Source organism: Mobula birostris, chromosome 1 (assembly GCF_030028105.1).
Source record: "Mobula birostris isolate sMobBir1 chromosome 1, sMobBir1.hap1, whole genome shotgun sequence".
In the NCBI taxonomy this organism is placed as follows: domain Eukaryota; kingdom Metazoa; phylum Chordata; class Chondrichthyes; order Myliobatiformes; family Myliobatidae; genus Mobula; species Mobula birostris.
The window spans coordinates 58,808,908-58,829,393 of record NC_092370.1 but is presented as its reverse complement, the minus strand read 5'-3'; the positions used below and the strand labels follow the sequence as shown (position 1 = coordinate 58,829,393).

The 20,486-nt window shown below is 42.0% G+C and overlaps 1 protein-coding gene across 10 annotated transcripts in view; it reads left to right on the top strand.

The window, feature by feature from the left end:
• trappc9 (trafficking protein particle complex subunit 9) overlaps positions 1 to 20,486 on the top strand; it is a 711,836-nt gene that overhangs the window by 49,714 nt on the left and 641,636 nt on the right. For all 10 annotated transcript variants that reach the window (XM_072255618.1, XM_072255596.1, XM_072255577.1 and 7 more), the window contains 3 exons: positions 7,629 to 7,750; positions 9,142 to 9,267; positions 9,865 to 10,081. In XM_072255618.1, coding sequence (XP_072111719.1) covers positions 7,629 to 7,750; positions 9,142 to 9,267; positions 9,865 to 10,081 — 465 coding nt within the window. The remainder of the gene's footprint in view (positions 1 to 7,628; positions 7,751 to 9,141; positions 9,268 to 9,864; positions 10,082 to 20,486) is intronic.

Below are 20,486 nucleotides of genomic sequence, written 5' to 3'. Positions count from 1 at the left end.
TTATGAAGCTGCCAAATCTACCTAATAACACATAAAAATACACAGCCTATATAAAGTAGAAATAATGTATGTACAGTGTAGTATCACAGGAATTGAGAAGACATCGAGCACACTGATGATGGTGTGTTAGACTGAGTCGTTGCAGGTTGGGGTGGTGCAGTGGCCCCCACCCTCCGGGCCGCGGACTGATACATTGCCGCGAAGCACGCAGGGGTAGCTGGGAGGCACACAGCACATCTTTAAGAAAAAAGCCGAAATAAGCATGCTAATTAATTAGGTGTTGCCCGGCACGTAAATGTCGGCGCAGATCAGAGGCGATTGCCGATTGCATCGGCACTGATCTGGGCCGACAATTACGTGCCAGGTGGCACCTAATTAATTAGCATGTTTATTTCAGCTTTTTTCTTAAAAATGTGCTGTGTGCCTCCCGGCTACTGCTGCATTCTCCGCGAATCGGTACAGTATCTGTCCGGGGCCCAGGGTTTGGGGTGGTGGGACACGGGGGTGTCATCTCATCGTCGATCAGGGCGGGCAGCTCATCTTCTCCTATGACTGCCTGCCTCGATGTCAAAGGTCGAGGTTTGTTGTCTGCTGTGGCTGATGTGGAAGGCTTGCTTGACTGCTGAGCCTCGCGCATTTTTCTATCACACAGTTCTTTGTAAGGACTCAAAACATCCTGCAAATATCCCCTAAACCAACGTACCCTTTCAAAATTAAAGTTGTACTTTATCATTGCCGTGAAAATCTCGTGCAGTTGCTTCACCTTCGGTTCATGGACGACTTCACTTTCGGTCCGTTCGCGACGGCATTCGGTTTTGATTGTTATCCTTTCCTCTTCCAATTGCATCAGCTCTTCATCTATCAGTTCTTGGTCATGGGATGCCAAAACCTCTTCAACATCATCTTCGTCAATTTCCACAAGCCCAACTCACTTTGTCCTTGCTTCATTCACCACGATCAAAACGCTTAATTATGCCTAGTTTTACGCTAAGTGTAACACCCTTACGAGCTCTCTCAGGCTTTTCGGACACCTTAGAACTCATCTTGCAAACGGCTGCTCACAGGCTCATGTTTAATCAATGCTGTTCCAAATCCAGGGGAGAGCGGCTGCTCAGGGTGCGCGCTGCCTTTTATCGCGCGCTGATTTTTTATCGTGCGCTGCCTTTCTTCGTAACAGCGAAAAAAACCTTCTGAAAGCGAAAATGGTACTAATGTAGGTCTTTCGTAACAGTGAGGTTTCGTAAAGTGAACGTTCGAAAAGCGGGGGGCACCTGTAATGCCTTTTCTGGTTCTTCTACAAAACCCAAAAGTAGTTTTTAGTGTTTACCTGTCCTATGGTCCATGATGAAATTCTTAGAATTTTTCCACAATTGCCATTAAAGTCACTAATTTGTGTGATTTCTTTGCTTTTGACAAAACTTTTTTAAGCTTCTAAAATCTGACTGGTGCTCTACAGTATTTCAGCTCAGGACATTGGCGTTCAATTCCTGCAAGGATCCTCTCTTTTTGTCCTCCCTGTGAAATGTGTGGGTTTTCCCCAGGTACTCTGGATTCCTCCCACAGTTTAAAGACATGTTGGCTAGGTTAATTGGTCACTTGAACACGGATTCCATATCATCATAGTATTGCTAGTGGATGAGAGCTCCTTTGTAGTTATTGTATTGTTTGTTTAAACTGGTACACTAACTCAACATAACTGGGATTTTGTTTAAGTTCAGCAACCTGGATCAAAGATTGTAGAACGTACATCTTAGCAGTAGTATTCACTGTGGATTTCAGGGGAACAAAGCACAGAGCACAGGTGTTGTTGGTTGCCATTGGCTATCTCTTTCAATGCTTTAAAAGCAGATCTGTTGTAAACAATCAGAGACATTAAATTTCTACACAAGATTTATTGTTTCAGAATTGATATCCGTTCCTACCGGTAGTACTTTCTGCTTTGCAGCTTTATTAAAATGCATTTAACTGATTTTAATGTACAATATACTGACATGACAAACAGTACTGTCAGTTGGGGATGAAATTTTGAAGCTTGAAAATTGTTTTCTGTTTATTCAATGTGTAGTACATACTGTATCTCTGAAATGATTTACTTGTAGCTATGAAGTATTGTTTGCTGTTTGTTTGAGCAGAATTATCAGGTTGTAACAAAGATTCAGAATGCCATATTTATTCCTGAAACAACTCTGGAATATGCATCTTGGCCCTAGATGCATACTATATAACTCAAGGATATTTGATTCTAGCTACCTAGTTATTGGAGATTTTGTTTATTTATTTTGAGACCATCTTTCATGATTGGACCGAGAGTCTGATGCTGTGAATCTCAGCTTGATATCTTGCGTACAATGTGAGTTATTCTACCCAGGTTTTAGAGGTTTATGGTCTGAGTAGTCATGTGTTCCTGGTGCGATTGTTAAAAAGGCATGCAAACTGCATGCTTCACACATAAAAGTTGCTGGTGAATGCAGCAGGCCAGGCAGCATCTCTTGGAAGAGGTACAGTTGACGTTTTGGGACGAGACCCTTCGTCAGGACTAACTGAAAGAAGAGCTAGTAAGAGATTTGAAAGTGGATCTCTTACTAGCTCTTCTTTCAGTTAGTCCTGACAAAGGGTCTTGGCCCGAAATGTCGACTGTTCCTCTTCCTAGAGATGCTGCCTGGCCTGCTGTGTTCACCAACAACTTTTATGTGTGTTGCTTGAAATTCCAGCATCTGCAGATTTCCTCGTGTTTGCGTTTTCAAACTGCATGCTTTATCATTTTCCCCTCTCTCTGCTCTTGTGGGCTTTGTGGATGACGACCTTAAAGTACCTTGACAACAGTATTGTGATGCTGAATAGGATCTTTGTAGCTTGTGCATGTGTCAGGCTCTGAATGTATGGTTGCAGGGTCTATTCGCATAAAGCAAATGGGGAACTGATAACATACCTGGTTGGGTACTGAGGGACTGTGCAGCCCAGTTAAGAGAAGTTCGAACAGACATCTTCAACACCTCTCTGGAACAGTCCACTTTCCCTGCAGGCTTCAATGTAGCCACCATCATCACGGTGACCAAGAGGGTAACAGTGACCTGCCTTTACAACAAGCGTACACTGACACAGACCTCAACGATAATGAAGTGCTTTATGTGGCTGGTTATGGATCACATTGTCCCATTTTCTTGCTACATTGGACCTTTCCCAGTTTGCTTCTTGATTAAGTTGGTCCACTGATAAAGCCATAGCCTGTGCCCTCCACTCTGCCCACATGGAAAATGGTAACTTGTGCGTCAGTATGCTGCTTATTGGCTTCAGCTCAACTGTCCTCGTTCGGTTTCACCACCTCTATAACTGGATCTTGGACTTCTTGACAGAAAAGCCATGGTCGGTCTGTGTTGGCAGAAATATCTCTTAATTCCATTATGCTGAGCACTGGCCCACCACGGGGCTGGGCGCTCAGCTTGCTGCTGTTTACACTGCTGAGGCATGGTTGAATTTCAAGATCCAGTTCAAACCAAATCATGAAGTTCACTGATAACACAACAGCACTTGTCCTTATCAACAGCAATGCGGTGGCATACAGAGAAGAGGCAGAGCAGCTGGAAGAATGGTGCGAGCATAACAACTTGAATGACAAGACTAAAGAGATTATTGTGGACTTTAGGAAGATGCAGACTGACCACTCCTCTGCACATAAACAACTTTTCTGTGAAGAGAGAGTTGGGAGCACCAAGATTCTGGAAGTGCACATAACAGTTGATCTCACCTGGTCCCTCAACACCACCTTTTGCAATGGATGTTGTATATTTGGAATTTCAGAAGGGCTTTGACAAGGTGCCACACATGAGGCTACTTAACAAGATAAGAGCCCATGGAATTACGGGAAAGTTACATACGTGGATAGAGTGTTGGCTGATTGACAGGAAACAGAATGGGAATAAAGGGATCCTATTCTGGTTGGCTGCCAGTTACCAGTGGTGTTCCACAGGGGTCCGTGTTGGGGCCGCTTATTTTTACGTTGTATATCAACGATTTGGATTATTGGAATAGATGGCTTTGTAGCTAAGTTTGCTGATGATACAAAGATGGGTGGAGGGGCCGGTAGTGCTGAGGAAGCAGAGAGTCTGCACAGAGACTTGGATAGATTGGGAGAATGGGCAAAGAAGTGGCAAATGAAATACAATGTTGGGAAGTGTATTGTTATGCACTTTGGCAGAAGAAATAAACGGGCAGACTATTATTTAAATGGGGAGAGAATTCAAAGTTCTGAGATGCACCGGGACTTGGGAGTCCTCGTGCAGCATACCCTTAAGGTTAACCTCCGGGTTGAGTTGGTGGTGAAGAAGGCGAATGCAATTTTGGCATTCATTTCTAGAGGACTAGAGTATAGGAGCAGGGATGTGATGTTGAGGCTCTATAAGGCACTGGTAAGACCTCACTTGGAGTACTGTGTGCAGTTTTGGGCTCCTTATTTAAGAAAGTATGTGCTGACGTTGGAGAGGGTACAGAGAAGATTCACTAGAATGTTTCCGGCAATGAGAGGGTTAACATATGAGGAACGTTTGTCCGCTCTTGGACTGTGTTCCTTGAAGTTTAGAAGAATGAGGGGGGAACCTCATAGAAACATTTTGAATGTTGAAAGGCATGGGCAGAGTGGATGTGGCAAAATTGTTTCTCATGGTGGAGGAGTCTTGTACAAGAGGGCATGACTTAAGGATTGAAGGGTGCCCATTCAGAACAGAGAGCCGAAGAAATTTTTTTAGCCAGAGGGTGGTGAATCTGTGGAATTTGTTGCTACCGGTGGCAGTGGAGGCCAAGTCATTGGGTGTAATTAAGGCAGAGATTGATAGGTATCTGAGCAGCCAGGGCATCAAAGGTTATGATGAGAAGGCGGGGGAGTGGGACTAAATGGGAGAATGGATCAGCTCATGATAAAATGGCAGAGCAGACTCGATGGGCGGAATGGTTGACTTGTGCTCCTTGTCTTATGGTCTTTTAGTGAAGAAAGCACAGTAGCTCCTCCACTTCCGCAGGAGACTGAGGTGAGCAAGGTTCCCCCCACCCACCACTCTAACTAGTTTTTACAGGAGCACCATGATAAGTGTCCTGAGCAGTTGCATTATTATCTGGTGCAGGAATTCAAAGGTATCAGACTACAAGACCTTACAAAGGATTGAGAGGACTGCTGAAGGGATTGTTGGGATCTCTCTCTCACTCACCCGAGATATGTATCAACAGCGCTATTTACGCAGGGCCCTTGACTTTGTCAAGGAACCCTCCCATCTGTCTAGCAATCTCTTTGATCCCTTCTATCATTAGACAGGAGGTACTGCAGCATTAGGACAAGGACTGTTAAAATGGGAAATGGTTTCTTCCCTCAGGCGGTGGAACTACTGAACTCCGTACCACCACACATGAAGCACTAGTAGCATTACCTATATACTACTGAAACTCTCATGCTCTGTCTGTTTGTGACCTCCAATTAGCACAAACGGTGCATTACAGCGGCACTTTTTTTTGGCAAAATCAAATTAAAATGCGCTAACTTACAGAATACAGGCAAAGTTCAGGGTTATATGTTCATATAAAATTGCTCATTTGCCAAAATAAATAGGTTCCATTTTAACCTGAGACCCCATCGGCCGTCATGGAAATCGGGACGCGACAGCCGGACTCGTGCACGGCCAGTCTCAGCAGCGGCACCTACCGGAGCAAAAGGGCAGGGCAGTTCTATTTCAAGGGGTCACATTCTGCTGATCAGCACCATCTGCATGTGCAGGATTGGGACAGATCTAACTGCCACCCATCAATAAGAGATAATTAAATCTTATTGTAATGACATACTTTGAGACACCCACAAAACCCTTTGCTGCAATCAAAAGACAGCAGTGACTATGTCACGTCCATTTCGGAGAGCGCCAACCACATCATCAAGAATAATCAGCATCCTTTGGTGTTACTGCTTCGTATCTTCTATCTAGCATTAGGGTAAAAAAAAAAATGGTCAGTCTAATTATGCTGCGTGGAAAGGGAAGGGGGGCATTATGGTCAAGAGATACTTTACTGTCGCCAAACAATTGATACTAGAGCGTACAATCATCATAGCAATATTTGATTCTGCGCTTCGTGCTCCCTGGATTACAAATCAATAGTAAATTTTAAAAATTTAAATTATAAATCATAAATAGAAAATGGATAAGGGAAAGTAAGGTAGTGCAAAAAAAAAACGTGCGTCAGGTCCGGATATTTGGAGGTTATGGCCCAGATCCTGGTCAGGATCTGTTCAGCAGTCTTATCACAGTTGGAAAGAAGCTGTTCCCATATCTTGCTGTATGAGTCTTTAAGCTCCTGAGCCTTCTCCCCAAGGGAAGTTGGTTGAAAAGTGTGTTGGCTGGGTGGGTCGTGTCCTTGATTATTCTGGCAGCACTGCTCCGACAGCGTGTGGTGTAAAGTGAGTCCAAGGACGGAAGATTGGTTTGTGTGATGTGCTGGGCTGTGTTCATGATCTTCTGCAGCTTCTTCCAGTCTTGGACAGGGCAACTTCCATACCAAGTTGTGATGCACCCTAGAAGAATGCTTTCTATGGTGCATCTATAAAAATTAGTGATGATTTTAGGGGACAGGCCAAATTTCTTTGGCTTTCTGAGGAAGTAAAGGTGCTGGTGGGCCTTCTTGGCAGTGGACTCTGGTTGGACCAAGTCAGGTCATTTGTGATATTGACCCCGAGGAACTTAAAGCTTTTGACCTGTTCCACTTGTGCATCACTGATATAAATTGGTGACGCCAAACGTCGTCGGGAAGCGGCAAGGAGAAGGAGAGAACAAGAATTGGATGAGGCCAGGGCCGCACGACTCCAGGATCAGAGTCAGAACAAAAAAAGATGAGAGAAGAGATAGAGGAGGAGAGGCATGCATGTCTCCAGGATCAGAGACAAAGAACAAACAGCAGAAGAGATGAAGAGACGGGGGATGAAAGGGCTGCATGTCTCCAGAATGACAACGAGAGGCACAGGGGTGGCAGATAGACCAGAAATAATTCCATCAAAAGTGTCCTTTGTTAAACGAGGAGCAGGTATATTTGCTTTGCTACGCATCATTCTTCTTTAATAAACTGAGGTTTTCTACTTCAGTTTCCAAAGCAAAGCGATACCAGTAGCATTCAGGAAAATTTAATGTTCATTCTGGTCATATCAGATTGCACTACCCTTCTCTCAAAGTGTGCCCCAATGGGTCACCCCGTTGTCTAGTACTGTCTACTTTTTAACTTGCATTGTAAATCCACCTTATTACTTGTTAATTTATTTTTAGGGATATTACCTTATTAAGCCTGTGTTGGGCACTTTTGTCCGAGGAACATTGCTTCATTTGGCGATATACGTGTATTCAGTTGAATGACAATTGTCTTGAACTCTAACTTTTCACCAAAACATGAAGTTCGAGTTAATGAGCAAGTTTCCAAAGGAGAAGATATCCTCTGCTTAGTCTTTGTTTATGCATGTGAAAATGATTTATGAATTGTGTTGTCTATATAAGTATGTTTTGCTGCCCTTAGCTTGATAGTTTGATAATGTTTTATTTGTTGGATTGGGCAAATAATTTCAGATTTCTACATGCAACCTTTTATGTTAACCTGCTTTTCTAAACTTGTAGGTGCATTGACAACAAATGGCATCAGTGCAGACACTAGTGCAGAGATTGGAAGAGCGAAGAACTGTTTGAGTCCTGAGGAAATTATTGACAAATATAAGGAAGCTATTTCTTACTTTGGGAAGGTAATCCCAAAATAATCCATTCTAAATTTGAGATTTCTTTGATAGTTATTCTACATAGAAATTTGGTTTTACTTGAATGTTTCAGTGAAAACCTTGTAATTTTAGAGGAAAGGTTTGACTTAAGTGACACCTGAGAAATCCTGAATACAATATGACTTAACGTTGAAGCTACTGAATTATCCACACATATTTAGCAAAGCTAGATTTGTTTTAAGAAAAAAAAATCAAAATACTTTTATAAAACTCTTATCAGAAAATTGATAAACTGTAACATGTTGTAGAATTTTGTTCAAAATGTAGCATTTTGGCATTAGAAAATAACTAATTAGATCATAAACTTTTAGGTATTTAAGAACTCTGAAATTTCTTTATCACTAGATGTTTTAAACACTATAAAAGCACTCCATCTGCTCCAACAATCCTCTTGCTCGCACATTTAAATTGCCCAGGTCATAGGGATTATAGTGTTGCCTGCTACTTTAATTCTCCATCCCACTTCCCTTCTGAGGTATCTATCTGTGACTCCTATATTCCTATCATGATGCCCATGACATCTGTTCAAGCATGCTACAGTCTTGCAGACTGAATATCAGTTCTACAACTTCAGGTAATTCTTTTCCTCTGTCTGAACCAAAATTAGTAATTTCTGCTTTAAATCATCCATCTGTGATGCAGAAAAATAAAAATTTGAGCCAAAAACTGTAACCTGGTCAGAGGGCGAAATCTGCAGCCCTGCATTCTACATCTATATATGTTCTCATCACTATGATTTACCTGAGCTTGTGTTGCGATTTTCTTTTAACTGCCCCATTAACCCATCAACTAGGTAATAATGCACCTTATCCCTGAAGCAACCCTGGTCTCATCTTTTCAGATATTTTTCTGTTTCCCTTTTCCTTTTTGTCTTGTCACTATCCAAATTACAAATATCTTTTCTTTTTACCGTCCAGCCCCACAACCACCTTTCTCAGTTCTGTTGCAGGAGGTCATTGCCCTGAGACATGAACTGTTTATTTTCCCACTTGCTAGAAGTTTCTGGCATTTTTTTGTTTTTAGTTTACAGATTTCTAGCATGTGCAGAGTTTTTGATTGGTTTACCTTTCAGTCATGAAATCTTTTGGAATTCTGTGTTCTTTCTCTATAGATACCTTGGTTTATTATTAACTTGTATTTTGAAGATCCCATATAATGCTAACATGCTTTATGCACACTTAATTCAAAATGATCACTTTTGGTCATGTATTGCTTTGGATGGAATTATTGCTAAATCTGTTTTCTTGTATGATAATGCATGTTTGTTATTAATTGGCTTTCAGTGTTTGAATTAATGTTTCTTTCTGGGAGCAAGTGTATTGTACAATGCAAAAGTTTTGCTTAATTCTACTTTTCAGTACAAAAATGCAGGTGTGATTGAGCTAGAAGCTTGTGTGAAGGCAGTTAGGGTGCTGGCCATTCAGAAGAGAAGTATGGAAGCCTCTGAATTCCTTCAGAATGCCGTATACATCAATCTTGGCCAGGTATAGTTCCCAACAATTTCCTATTTTCATTGAATAGCCCTTTTGATTCTCTTGTATATCCTTCACAAAATAATCCTTATTATTGACTAATTTTGAATTGCTGATTAAAATGTGCTGTTTTTGACAATTGCAAATAAAACATCAACTTGCATTGTTTGTATATAGTAAGGGGAAAATATTTAGCAATAATATTTTTGGTGTGAGTGTAAGAAAGCTCAGGATTCCCAGATAAGAGTTGATCCTCAACCTTGCATGCCAAGCTCCATGTCATTTGCCAGTTGCACTCTGTTGCTGAATTTGATGTGGACCTCAAATATTCTGGAATGTCCAACTTGTAGATTCTTGTGTAGGAGCCTTGAGCACTTTCACTATAGCTATAGGGAAGGAAGATTTTAAATAAATTTTGCTTTTGTTATTTAGAACATGGTGAGATAAAATAAGTGCGTGGATTGGGCCAATAATTTGTTCCGTTGGAACTTATTTAAAATTTTTGTTGCCATTATACACAATACTAAAAATTGTTCGTCATACTGAGTAAAATCATGCATGTGTTTAGTGTTTCCCATCTTTTGGTATATTATTTGTTGTACTTTGTAGCTTTCTGAAGAGGAAAAGATACAGCGATACAGTATCCTTTCTGAGCTGTATGATTTGATAGGATTTCATCGTAAAGCTGCCTTCTTCAAACGTGTAGCTGCAATGCAGTGTGTAACACCATCTATTGCTGACCCTGGATGGAGAGCTTGCTACAAGTTGTTGTTAGAAACATTACAAGGATATAGCCTGTCACTGGATCCTGAAGACTTCAGCAAAGGTAAAATCTTGTCAGATTTTTGATGGGACAGATGCAACCTATATGTCTATAACAACTGAGATGTTTTCAAACACATTTTGCAGCCTGTTTTTCTTGTTACTCAGGCAAGCAAAGTCAAATCTTGAACACTTGATCTTGCAATCACCTTATTCTAAATTTGAATGGGGCACTCTTAATATTAAAAAAAAAACTAAAATGATATAAACCAGGAATATGTAAGTACATTGCGGTCTATAGCAGATAATAGCCCTGTGATGACAACTAAGAATGTTGTATGAGACAGTTGTGTGATGGCCTTTTTGGTGTTTGTTGGTGGAAAGAATGATGCAGAGCTGAATTGGAGAAACATTCCAAAGCTTCAGAACCAGAATTGGAATGGTCAGAGTGGTTTGCATTGGCCCTTTTTGTCTCATAATAAAAGTTGATGCAATTGTTTTATCAATTTCAAGTGATTTTGATCTTGGATCACAAAAATGAAAGGCAGGATACTTTGAGTTTTATCCTAATTTTCTAATAGTATCCCAATTTTCAACTTAATATTATCTTCCATCTCTTCTGTCAGCTGCAGATTGTGTGTCTTTTCATGAAATCCCTTATTGAGAGATCCAGCACAGTAACATCAATGAGCCTATGCCACCCAATTATACTCACGTGTCCTCACACTCCTCTCTTTATGTTGGTGGCACAGCAGAGGAAATTGCAAGCAGTTTCAAACTCCTGGGAATGCACATCTTGCACAACCTCATGGTCCCAGAACACCACCTAAACAATCAAAAAAGCTCATCGAAGATTCAAATATTCAGAGTACATTTATTTTCAAATTATCCATACAGTAAATAACCCTGAGAGTCATCTTCCCACAGCTAGCCACGAAACAAAAATAACCATGGAACCTGCTGAAAGCAAAATATCAAACTCCCAATGTGCAAACAGTGGGGGAAGGTGAAGATTGGAAAAACACAATATAAAAACACCAAATCACAAAGTCATTGAAAGAATCCAGGCATGCAGGTTTCCCCCGCCATCCGAAGGTAGAGCGTTCCTATGAAACGGTTCCTAAGCCGAAATGTCGTAAAGCGAAGAAACAATTACCATTTATTTATATGGGAAAAATTTGAGAGTGTTCGCAGACCCAAAAATAACCTACCAAATCATGCCAAATAACACATAAAACCTAAAATAACAGTAACATATAGTAAAAGCAGAAATGATATGATAAATACACAGCCTATATAAAGTAGAAATACTTTTCCACAATCATTACTGAACTGTTCTCCGTAGCGAAAATCTCGCACAAGCTCAAGCAAGCGCTGTTGGCAAAAACACGGCGCAAGCGCTCTCCAGTAACCTTTAAGCTGTGAAGCTGCCAAATCATACCAAATAACACGTAAAAACACACAGCCGATATAAAGTAGAAATAATGTATGTACAGTGTAGTATCACTTACCAGAATTGGTTCAGCGCTGAGCACACTGATGATGGTGTGTTAGACTGAGTCGTCGCAGGTTGGGTGGTGCAGTGGCACCCACCCTCCAGGCCGCTGACAGATACTGAACCGCCAAGCACACAGGGGTCCAGCGGTAGCCGGGAGGCATCCAGCACATCTTTAAGAAAAAAGCCTAAATAAACATGCTAATTAATTACGTGTCAGGCGGCACCTAATTAATTAGCATGTTTATTTTGGCTTTTTTCTTCAAGATGTGCTGTGTGCTTCCCGGCTACTGCTGCATTCTCCGCGAATCGGTACAGTATCTGTCCGCGGCCTGGGTGTTGGGGTGGTGGGACACCGGGGTGTCATCTCGTCGTCAGTTTCCATTAGAGCAGGCAGCTCATCTTCTCCTATGACTGCCTGCCTTGATGTCGAAGGTCGAGATTCGTCGTCTGCTGTGGCTAATGTGGAAGGCTTGCTTGACTGCTGAGCCTCGCTCATTTTCTATCATACAGTTCTTTATAAGGACTCAAACCATCCTGCAAATATCCCCTAAACCTACGTACCCTTTCAAAATTAAAGTCGTACTTTATCATTGCAGTGAAAATGTCACGCAGCTGCTTTACGTTCAGTTCCTGGACGCTGCCTTTTATCGCGCGCTGATTTTCCCCGTGCTTTTTTTTTCGTAACAGTGAAATCACCTTCTGAAAGCTAAAATGGGGTACTAATGTAGGTCTTTCGTAACAGTGAGGTTTGGTAAAGTGAATGTTTGAAAAGCGGGGGACACCTGTATTCAGTTCAGTTCAATCCAGCGCTGTCGTTCGTTATCTGCAGGCTGCAGAGCCAGCCTGCCCTGATCAAAATCACACAAAATGGCAACAAAATAAAGTAACCTGAAACACATAACATGAACTACAGAGTCCAATCCACAAACCATCGTGATTCTTAAATCTTGTCCAAGACCCAGGACTCTGGCACCATCCTCCAGCAGTATCAAGTGAGAGTAGGAAGGGACAGTTTATCTTCAGATACCTTCCTTCGGGAGCAGTAGGTGATTGGGAGAGAGTGATCGGTCACATGCAGGTAGAAGGCATGGAACACCTGCCCGCCTTTCGCTCTAGTCCTTGTTGATTTCATTCTTCCTCTTTTCTTTAATCAGTGAGATCAGCAGAAATGAAGTCCATCATGGGGTCAAGCCTTTTCTCCAGACCACATACTTTGCTCAAAACCATCTTGAACCCCCTTGGAGATTGCCAGAAAACACACCACCAAAATGCAGATCACAAGCTCTACCAGTAGCAGAACCACATTTGAAAGAAGTAGTAGTGAAAGAAATAGCTTTGTGAACTGTCTTTGTTTTTTTTTTTGTGTGCTGCATTGTATCCTGAGTAATTTTTTCATTCACCTTTACACTTGTGTGCTAGAAATGACATTAAACAATCTTAAATCTGGCAAATTAACCTACTTGCTTGTAAGTCTTTGGAAAGCATACGGAAACCTGAGCACCCGGAGAAAACCCATATGGTCATGGGGAGAGTATGCAAACTACTTAAAGATGGTGGCGGAATTGAGTCCAGTTCACTGGCAGTGTAATAAAGGTTTGTTTATTGTCATTGATGAAGACCTTGCCACCATTAGTACTTTTTACGAGGTGGAGTTGCTCGCTCGACACTCAGCCCAGCACAGTTGGAAAGCGTGCCCGAGAGTGGCCCGACTGGATTTGAACTCGGGAACCTTCACTCCGGGGTCCAGCGCTAATGTCACTACGCCACCAGCCGGCTCTTTGATGGTGTTGAGACTAGCGCATGATTTGGATTTAAGTGAGGGAGAGTTGCGCAGCATCAGCCTCACTCTCTCTTCCCAATTCCCATCTGGAATTAGTGGCAAGATGAGTCGAGACGGCTGGAGATGGGACTAGGCGCAGTGGATGACCAGGACGTCTTTTGTGTCTTGTCCTACTCTACACGTTCCACGATGCTTGCAGAGACCACCTTCTTGACCGTTTGACCTTCCATTGGTCTCGTCTGCTTAATCTGCCGGAGTTTGTTTTCACATGCTGGGATAGACAGCTCTCTATCTCACCGAGGGTTTGAGACCCATCGGCTACCCTCACCTGGTTTAGCCGGCTTGTCGAAGCCGTTGCCCGGGGTGTGGCTGCTGTAGCTTGCAAACGGCTACAAGGAGCCACAGGTGAGAGCTGAGGGCCAGGTGAGGACCGAAGGTGGACTAACTGCCTTGAAAAGGACGCGGCATGTTCCCCCACCAGAGGTGCTACCCCTCCCTGACACCCCATACACCCCGGCATTAACCACTATGCTTGTGAGGTAAACTCGCAAAATTGAGATTCTGCAGATGTTGGAAATCCAGAGCAATAGAGTGAATATTGAAGGAACTCAGAGGTTAGGCAACATCTATGGAAGGGAATAAATAGTCAATGTTTTGGGTTGAGATCCTTCATCAGGATTCCTGTGAAACTCTTGCTGAGCTGTTCTTTAACTGCCTATGACTGTTTATTTTCCGACCTATCTTTTAAACATGTTTACTCAATCCAGCTTGGACAACTTTCTCATGCTATTTATGTTTGCCCTTACTTAATTCAAGGCACTGGCAATGGATCTGTGGTATTCATCCTTAAAATACAATTGGAATAATTAGTCATAGAGCATGAAAACAGACCATTCACCCAACTGGTGGACACCTTTCATTTTTCACCCAATCGCCAACACTTGGTCCATGGCCTTCTGTTTTTAAGTGAATTTCAAGTTTCATCTGGACACTTAAATGTTTTCAGTAACCCAGCTTCAACCGCATTCTGGGTCATTGCATTCCAGGTACTTGCCATTCTGAGTGAAGATAGTACCCTTTGTCTTTTTTAGGAATCTTTTCCCTCTTATCTTAAATTTCTGCTGTCTAGTTTCACAGTATCTACCTATAGGGTAGGGGGAAATGTTTTCCCATTTTTTTTTAATCCATAAAACATTTTTCTGTCTGGTTTTGTACGACATGCAAGCTTTCTCTCATTTCATTTTTTCTCTTTGAGCCTTCTGCTGCTGGATAACTTCCCCACAGCTGTGGTCTACTATGAGCTTTGTCACTTTGTTTATCTTAGTTTTCAATTTTACATTGTTAACCAGGGATTGTGCCTGTTAAGGGAATCCCTCTTTTTGTTTGAGATGTGCTTTTTGTAAGCATAGTAGATCTTTGAATATTTTTGTACTTTGTCCCTGTTGGTACCCCTCATAGCTCTAAGAACCTCAGTTATGCCCCCATTAACTTTCTTTGCTCTGGGGAGAAAAGACTGAGCTTCTCTGGGCTCCCCTGATGACTAATCCAGATAACATCTTCATAAATTTCTTCTACATGTTTTCATTTACCATTGCATCCTTGCTGCCATTACTATAGCATTACCATTACATCCTTGCGATACCTTGGTGACCAAAACTTTATGCAGTACTCTAGTTGAGGTCTGGCAGAAGGTTATATAAAACTGGAGCATAATTTGTTTTGCAACTGTTTGGGGTGAATTGAGACAAGGATCCTTGGATCCTTGCATCCTTCTCCATACCTTGTTAGCAAATCTACAATCTATAAAGAGGTGGGTGACTGTGTGTCTCTCTCTACCTTTGCTGTTCTAAGGGCTCCATGTGCTGGGGATGATATATTGACTGTACAGGAAAAGATGCCAGATTTCCTCGTGTTTCCACCCACCTTTCCCATTCAGCCTTGATATTGAACATGCAGTCTTGGTCACTCAGCAACCACACTTCTGTATGACTTATTATATCATACTCATTAATTGCTGTCTATGCTATCAGTTTATCTAACCTTTTCTTTATTTGAATGTATATTTTAGCTTTGATTGTTTTGCAGTTATTTACACCTAGATAAACTATGTTTTGCAGACTTTCGTTTTCATCTGCCCTCATCTATCATACGATGACTCATTTTCCCATCACTATCCTGTGCCACAGTTTTTCATTTAGCTTTTAGAGCAGTTTGTCGCTGAGCTTACCAGAGGATCAGCTATACTGGGTTGGGTGTTATGTAATGAACCAGAGGTGATTAGGGAGCTGAAGGTAAAAGAACCCTTAGGAACCAGTGATCACAATATGATTGTGTTCAACTTGAAATTTGTTAGGGAGAAAGTAAAGTCTGATGTAGCAGTATTTCAGTGGGGTCAGGGAAATTACAGTGGTATAAAAGAGGAGTTGACTAAAGTAAATTGGAAGGAGCTGCTGGTAGGGATGTCAGCAGAGCAGCAATGGCGTGCATTTCTGGGAAAATTGAGGGAGGTGCAGGACGTGTATTCCAAAAATGAAGAAATACTCAAATAGTAAGATAGTACAACCATGGCTGACGGGAAAGTCAAAGCTATTGTAAAAGCAAAAGAAAGGGCATACAACAAAGCAAAAATTAGTGGGAAGATAGAGGATTGGAAGTTCTTTTATATATAAAAAAAACCTACATAGAGCAACTAAAAAAAAATCATTAGAAGGGAAAAGATGAAATGTGAAAGCAAGCTAGCAAATAATATCAAAATGGATGGAAATTTTTTTTCAAGTATGTTAAAAACAAAAATGAGAGTGGATATAGGACAGCTAGAAATTGAGGCAGGAGAAATACTAATGGGGGGACAAGAAGATAGCTGCTGAACTAAATGAGTATTTTGCGTCAGTCTTCACTGTGGAAGACACGAGTAGTATGCCTGATGTTATAGTGTGTGAAGGAAGAGAAGTGTGTGCATTTACTGTTACAAGAGAGAAGGTGCTCAAAAAGCTGAAAGACCGAAAGGTACACAAGTCACCCGGCCCAGAGGAACTGCACCCCAGGGTTCTGAAAGAGGAAGCATTAGAAATGATATTTCAAAAATCATTGGAGTCTGGCATGGAAAGTTGCAAATGTTACTCCACTCTTTAAGAAAGGAGGAAGGCAGCAGAAAGGAGATTATAGACCAGTTAGCCCAACCTCAGTGTTTGGAAAGATGTTAGAGTCAATTGTTAAGGATGAGGTAATGGAGTACTTGGTGACACAGGTCAAGACAAAGTCAGCAATGTTTCCTTCAGGGAAAATCCTGCCTGGCAAACCTGTTGGAATTCTTTGAGGAGATTGTAAGTAAGATAGATAAAGGGGATGCAGTGGATATTGTATATTTGGACTTTCAGACAAAGTGCTACAGGAAAGGCTGCTTACCAAGTTAAGAGCCCATGGCATTACAGGAAAGTTTGCTTAGAGCATTGGCTGATTGGTAGGATGCAACGAGTGGGAATAAAGGATCCTTGTCTGATTGGCTGCCAGTGACTAGTGCTGTTCTGCAGGAGTTGGAGTTGGGACCACTTTTTATGCTGGAGATAAATGATTTAGATGATGAAATAGATGGCTTTGTTGCCAAGTTTGCAGATGATATGAAGATTGATGGAGGGGCTGGTAGTGTTGAGGAAACGATTAGGATGCAGAAGGATTTGGACAGATGAGGAGAATGGGCAAGAAAGTGACAAATGAAATACAATTTTGGAAAATGCATGGTAGTAGAAATAAATGTGCAGACTATTTTCTAAACGGAGAAAATCCAGGGATCTGAGATGCAGAGGGACTTGGGAGCCCTTGTGCAGAAGACCCTGTAGGTTAACTTGCGAGTTGAGTCTGTGAGAAAGGCATTCATTTCAAGAGGTCTAGAATACAAGAGCAAAGATGTGATGCTGAGGCTTTATTAGGCACTGGTGAGGCCTCACCTTGAATATTGTGAACAATTTTGGATCCCTCATCTTAGAAACGATGTGCTGGCATTGGAGAGCGTCCAGAGGAAGTTCACAAGGATGATTCTAGAAATGAAAGGGTTATCATACGAGGAACGTTTGATGGCTCTGGATCTGTAATCACTGGAATTCTGCAGGATGAGGGGCGATCTCATTGAAATGTTTGTTACGTACCCCGTAACTGGGTTGCCAAACCAGCAGAAATGGATCACTCAGTTGGAGTCTGGATTACTAGAACTAAGAAAGTTTTATTAAAGAAACAAGCAACACAGTAATCGAAAGGATAATAAATGCAACAGTTCAGCAATGATAAACACACATGTGCACAGAATTAAGATAACAGCATCAATCAAGCTCTATCGTTGTCTAGGGGTAAATGACCAATTTCAAAGTGACACAAAGTTCAGTCCAATTTAGTTCAGTTCACAGTAATCGTTGCCATGGCGATGGACAACGTGGGGGGAGGGAGAGAGAGAATGAGAACGACTGATCATTCAGAACGGCTTCCACTCACAGACCGGCGATATTGCTCACAAGCAGCTTTCGGGCAAGTCCTTTGTGATGTCACCTGAGGTCACTGACTGTGACCCCTCCTCCAGATGCGGTCGATCCTCTGCAGTGAACCCGGCACCCAAGCGAGGGTGGACACACACTGGGTTCCCGCTGATTGTACCTTTCCACCCTGTGCGTTTAAGGCTGATCCCCCGATCAGCCGTCCAAGAGCTTCCCACCGACTTGTGAGAGGCGCACCGCTTCCAGAGTCTCGTTACCTCGGGTGTTGTGTGTGTCCTGCCTTAGCGAACCTGTCCCTTTTTATCCCCCTGCTGGGATATCGCCTGTCCATCACTTCAAGCAGTTCAGGGTTCAAAGGGGGAGCCGCTCTAGACAGCTCTCTTTCCGTCCCTTCATTACACATCTCTAGATCTCCTGTCCATCACTTCAAACAGTTCAGGGTTCAAAGGGGGAGCCGCTCTAGACAGCTCTCTCTCCCGTCCCTTCATTACACATCTCCAGATCGCCTGTCCATCACTTCAAACAGTTCAGGGTTCAAAGGGAGAGCCGCTCTTGACAATACCCAGACTGATGGCTCCTTCATTAACACCTCCAAATGCTGCTTCATTGTGTGCCTTATCTCTCCCTCCCCTGAGGACAGGTGGCAGACCAACTGCTGATGCCACTGTTGCTAGCCCAGGCCAGCAAACATTTTAATTTATGTGTATTCTCGTCACATGTTCAAATGCTGAAAGGCTTAGACTGGGAGATGTGGAAAGGATGTTTCCTATGGTGGGGGAGTCTAGGACAAGAGGGCACAGCCTCAGGATAGAAGGGTACACTTTCAAAACTGAGATGTAGAGAAATTTCTTTAGCCAAAGAGTGGTGAATTTGTGATATTTGTTGCCACGTGCAGCTTTGGAGCTCAGGTCGTTGGGTGTATTTAAGGCAGAGATTGATAGGTTCTTGATTGGACATGGCATCAAAGGTTACGGGGAGAAGACTGGGAACTGGGGTTGAGGAGGAAATAGGAAAAAAAAGGATCAGCCATGATTGAATGGCTGAGCAAACTCAATGGGCCAGATGGCCTAATTCTGCTCCTATGTCTTATGGTCTTATTTCCTCTTGATTTATTAAACCTTATTCTTGGAGCCCTCTCCCCTCCTAGATATTTTAAAACACTTTTTGTAACCCCAATTGTGTAGTCTTCAAGAATGCAATAATGAGTCAGAAGCTTAATGTCCAATAGTAAATGGTTCTTCTGGCTGGCACCCTCCAAGCACTTAATGTCATTAATAAAACATGAGGTGTATGCTGGATGAGCCTGTAAAGCTCTGTAATATCCAGGACAAACCAATCCATTTGAATGGCACCATATTCAGCATCTAAAGCATTTGTTTTCACTTCCAATGGTGCATTGTAGCTGTAGAATGCCTGGTCTTCAGTGTGTACTTCTGTTATTACCTTGTGCATTTAAAAAAAAAATAAATCTGCTTATGGTAAAGAATGAATGCACAGTTGGTGACGGGGAGCAGCACCTGCAAGTTTTCTTCTAAGTTCATTCCCATCCTGGAAGTGTAAAGTATTATTGCTTTCTTGATCCCATTTGGGAATGTGGAATAAATGTGAGCTATGCCAGGATACCTCCAACCACCCATCCACAACAATTAAGTGAAGAAGTGGAATGGGTATGGTCTTGACAATGCTATAAGAGTATGATAGTTTTGGTAGTAAAGAATGCTGAGTGATTCAAAACTGACTGTGGAAGATTCTGTAATGATGAGAGAGTCAACAATTTAATTGAAACTCATTCAGTTCTTATGGGGTTTGATAAAGTGAGTTCCGCGGGTACGCTTTCCCTCTTTGGAGATGTAGCAGTTACTTGGGGAGGTGGGGGGAAGAAAAAGCCAAAACCACTCAGACACTAAGCACAAGGGGTTGACACTGTACACAATAATGAAGTTGCAAAGTCGAAGAAAGTATATTCGATCCTTTATTTACAAGCCAGCAAAGTCAACAATTTAAAAACTAATTAAACTCAAACTAGTGATATGACAAAACAAATTATCTTGGTGTACTTAAACATATTTGAACCAAGTTTTCTTTAACATATGAGTATTGAAGCAATCAACAAAAAGATATCAACCCCGGCCCACTCCCTAGCTCTACCCAAACTAAAATGAACTAGAGACAAAGCATGAATATGTATCTGAACTCTTCGTTTCTAACATGCCCCAACCCACTTGACTATCCATAATAAACGTACAACACAAAATGCAATACAACAGAAAACAGATACGTGACTCCTAAATCCCAGCCCTTAAATTTTATACTCTAATAATTACAACTGCATACTACCCAAAAATAGGAGCCATGAAATCTTAACATTCATACAAATATCCTCTTTTGTCTTTCTTCTTCCAGAGAAATCATGCAACGGTAATCTAGGCCAAAAGTTCTGAGCACTTAGCCCAGTACAGAATGATCTGTACCACTACACTCTGTCAAGTCAAAATCGTGAAGCTTACAAAGCTGTAGCTCCTCAAACCACTGCCTCTGATAGAAGATGTATCTTGGTTATAGGCAGCCAGACAGCTGTTTTTGGTCTTGATGTACACCTGCCGCACAAACCCTTGTGTGGAAAGACTTGAATGTCTCTTCCCATGATCCATTAGTTTAGAGAAATTGTGTAATTAGTTACAAGCACAGCATCCCTGGGAAGAAATTACGT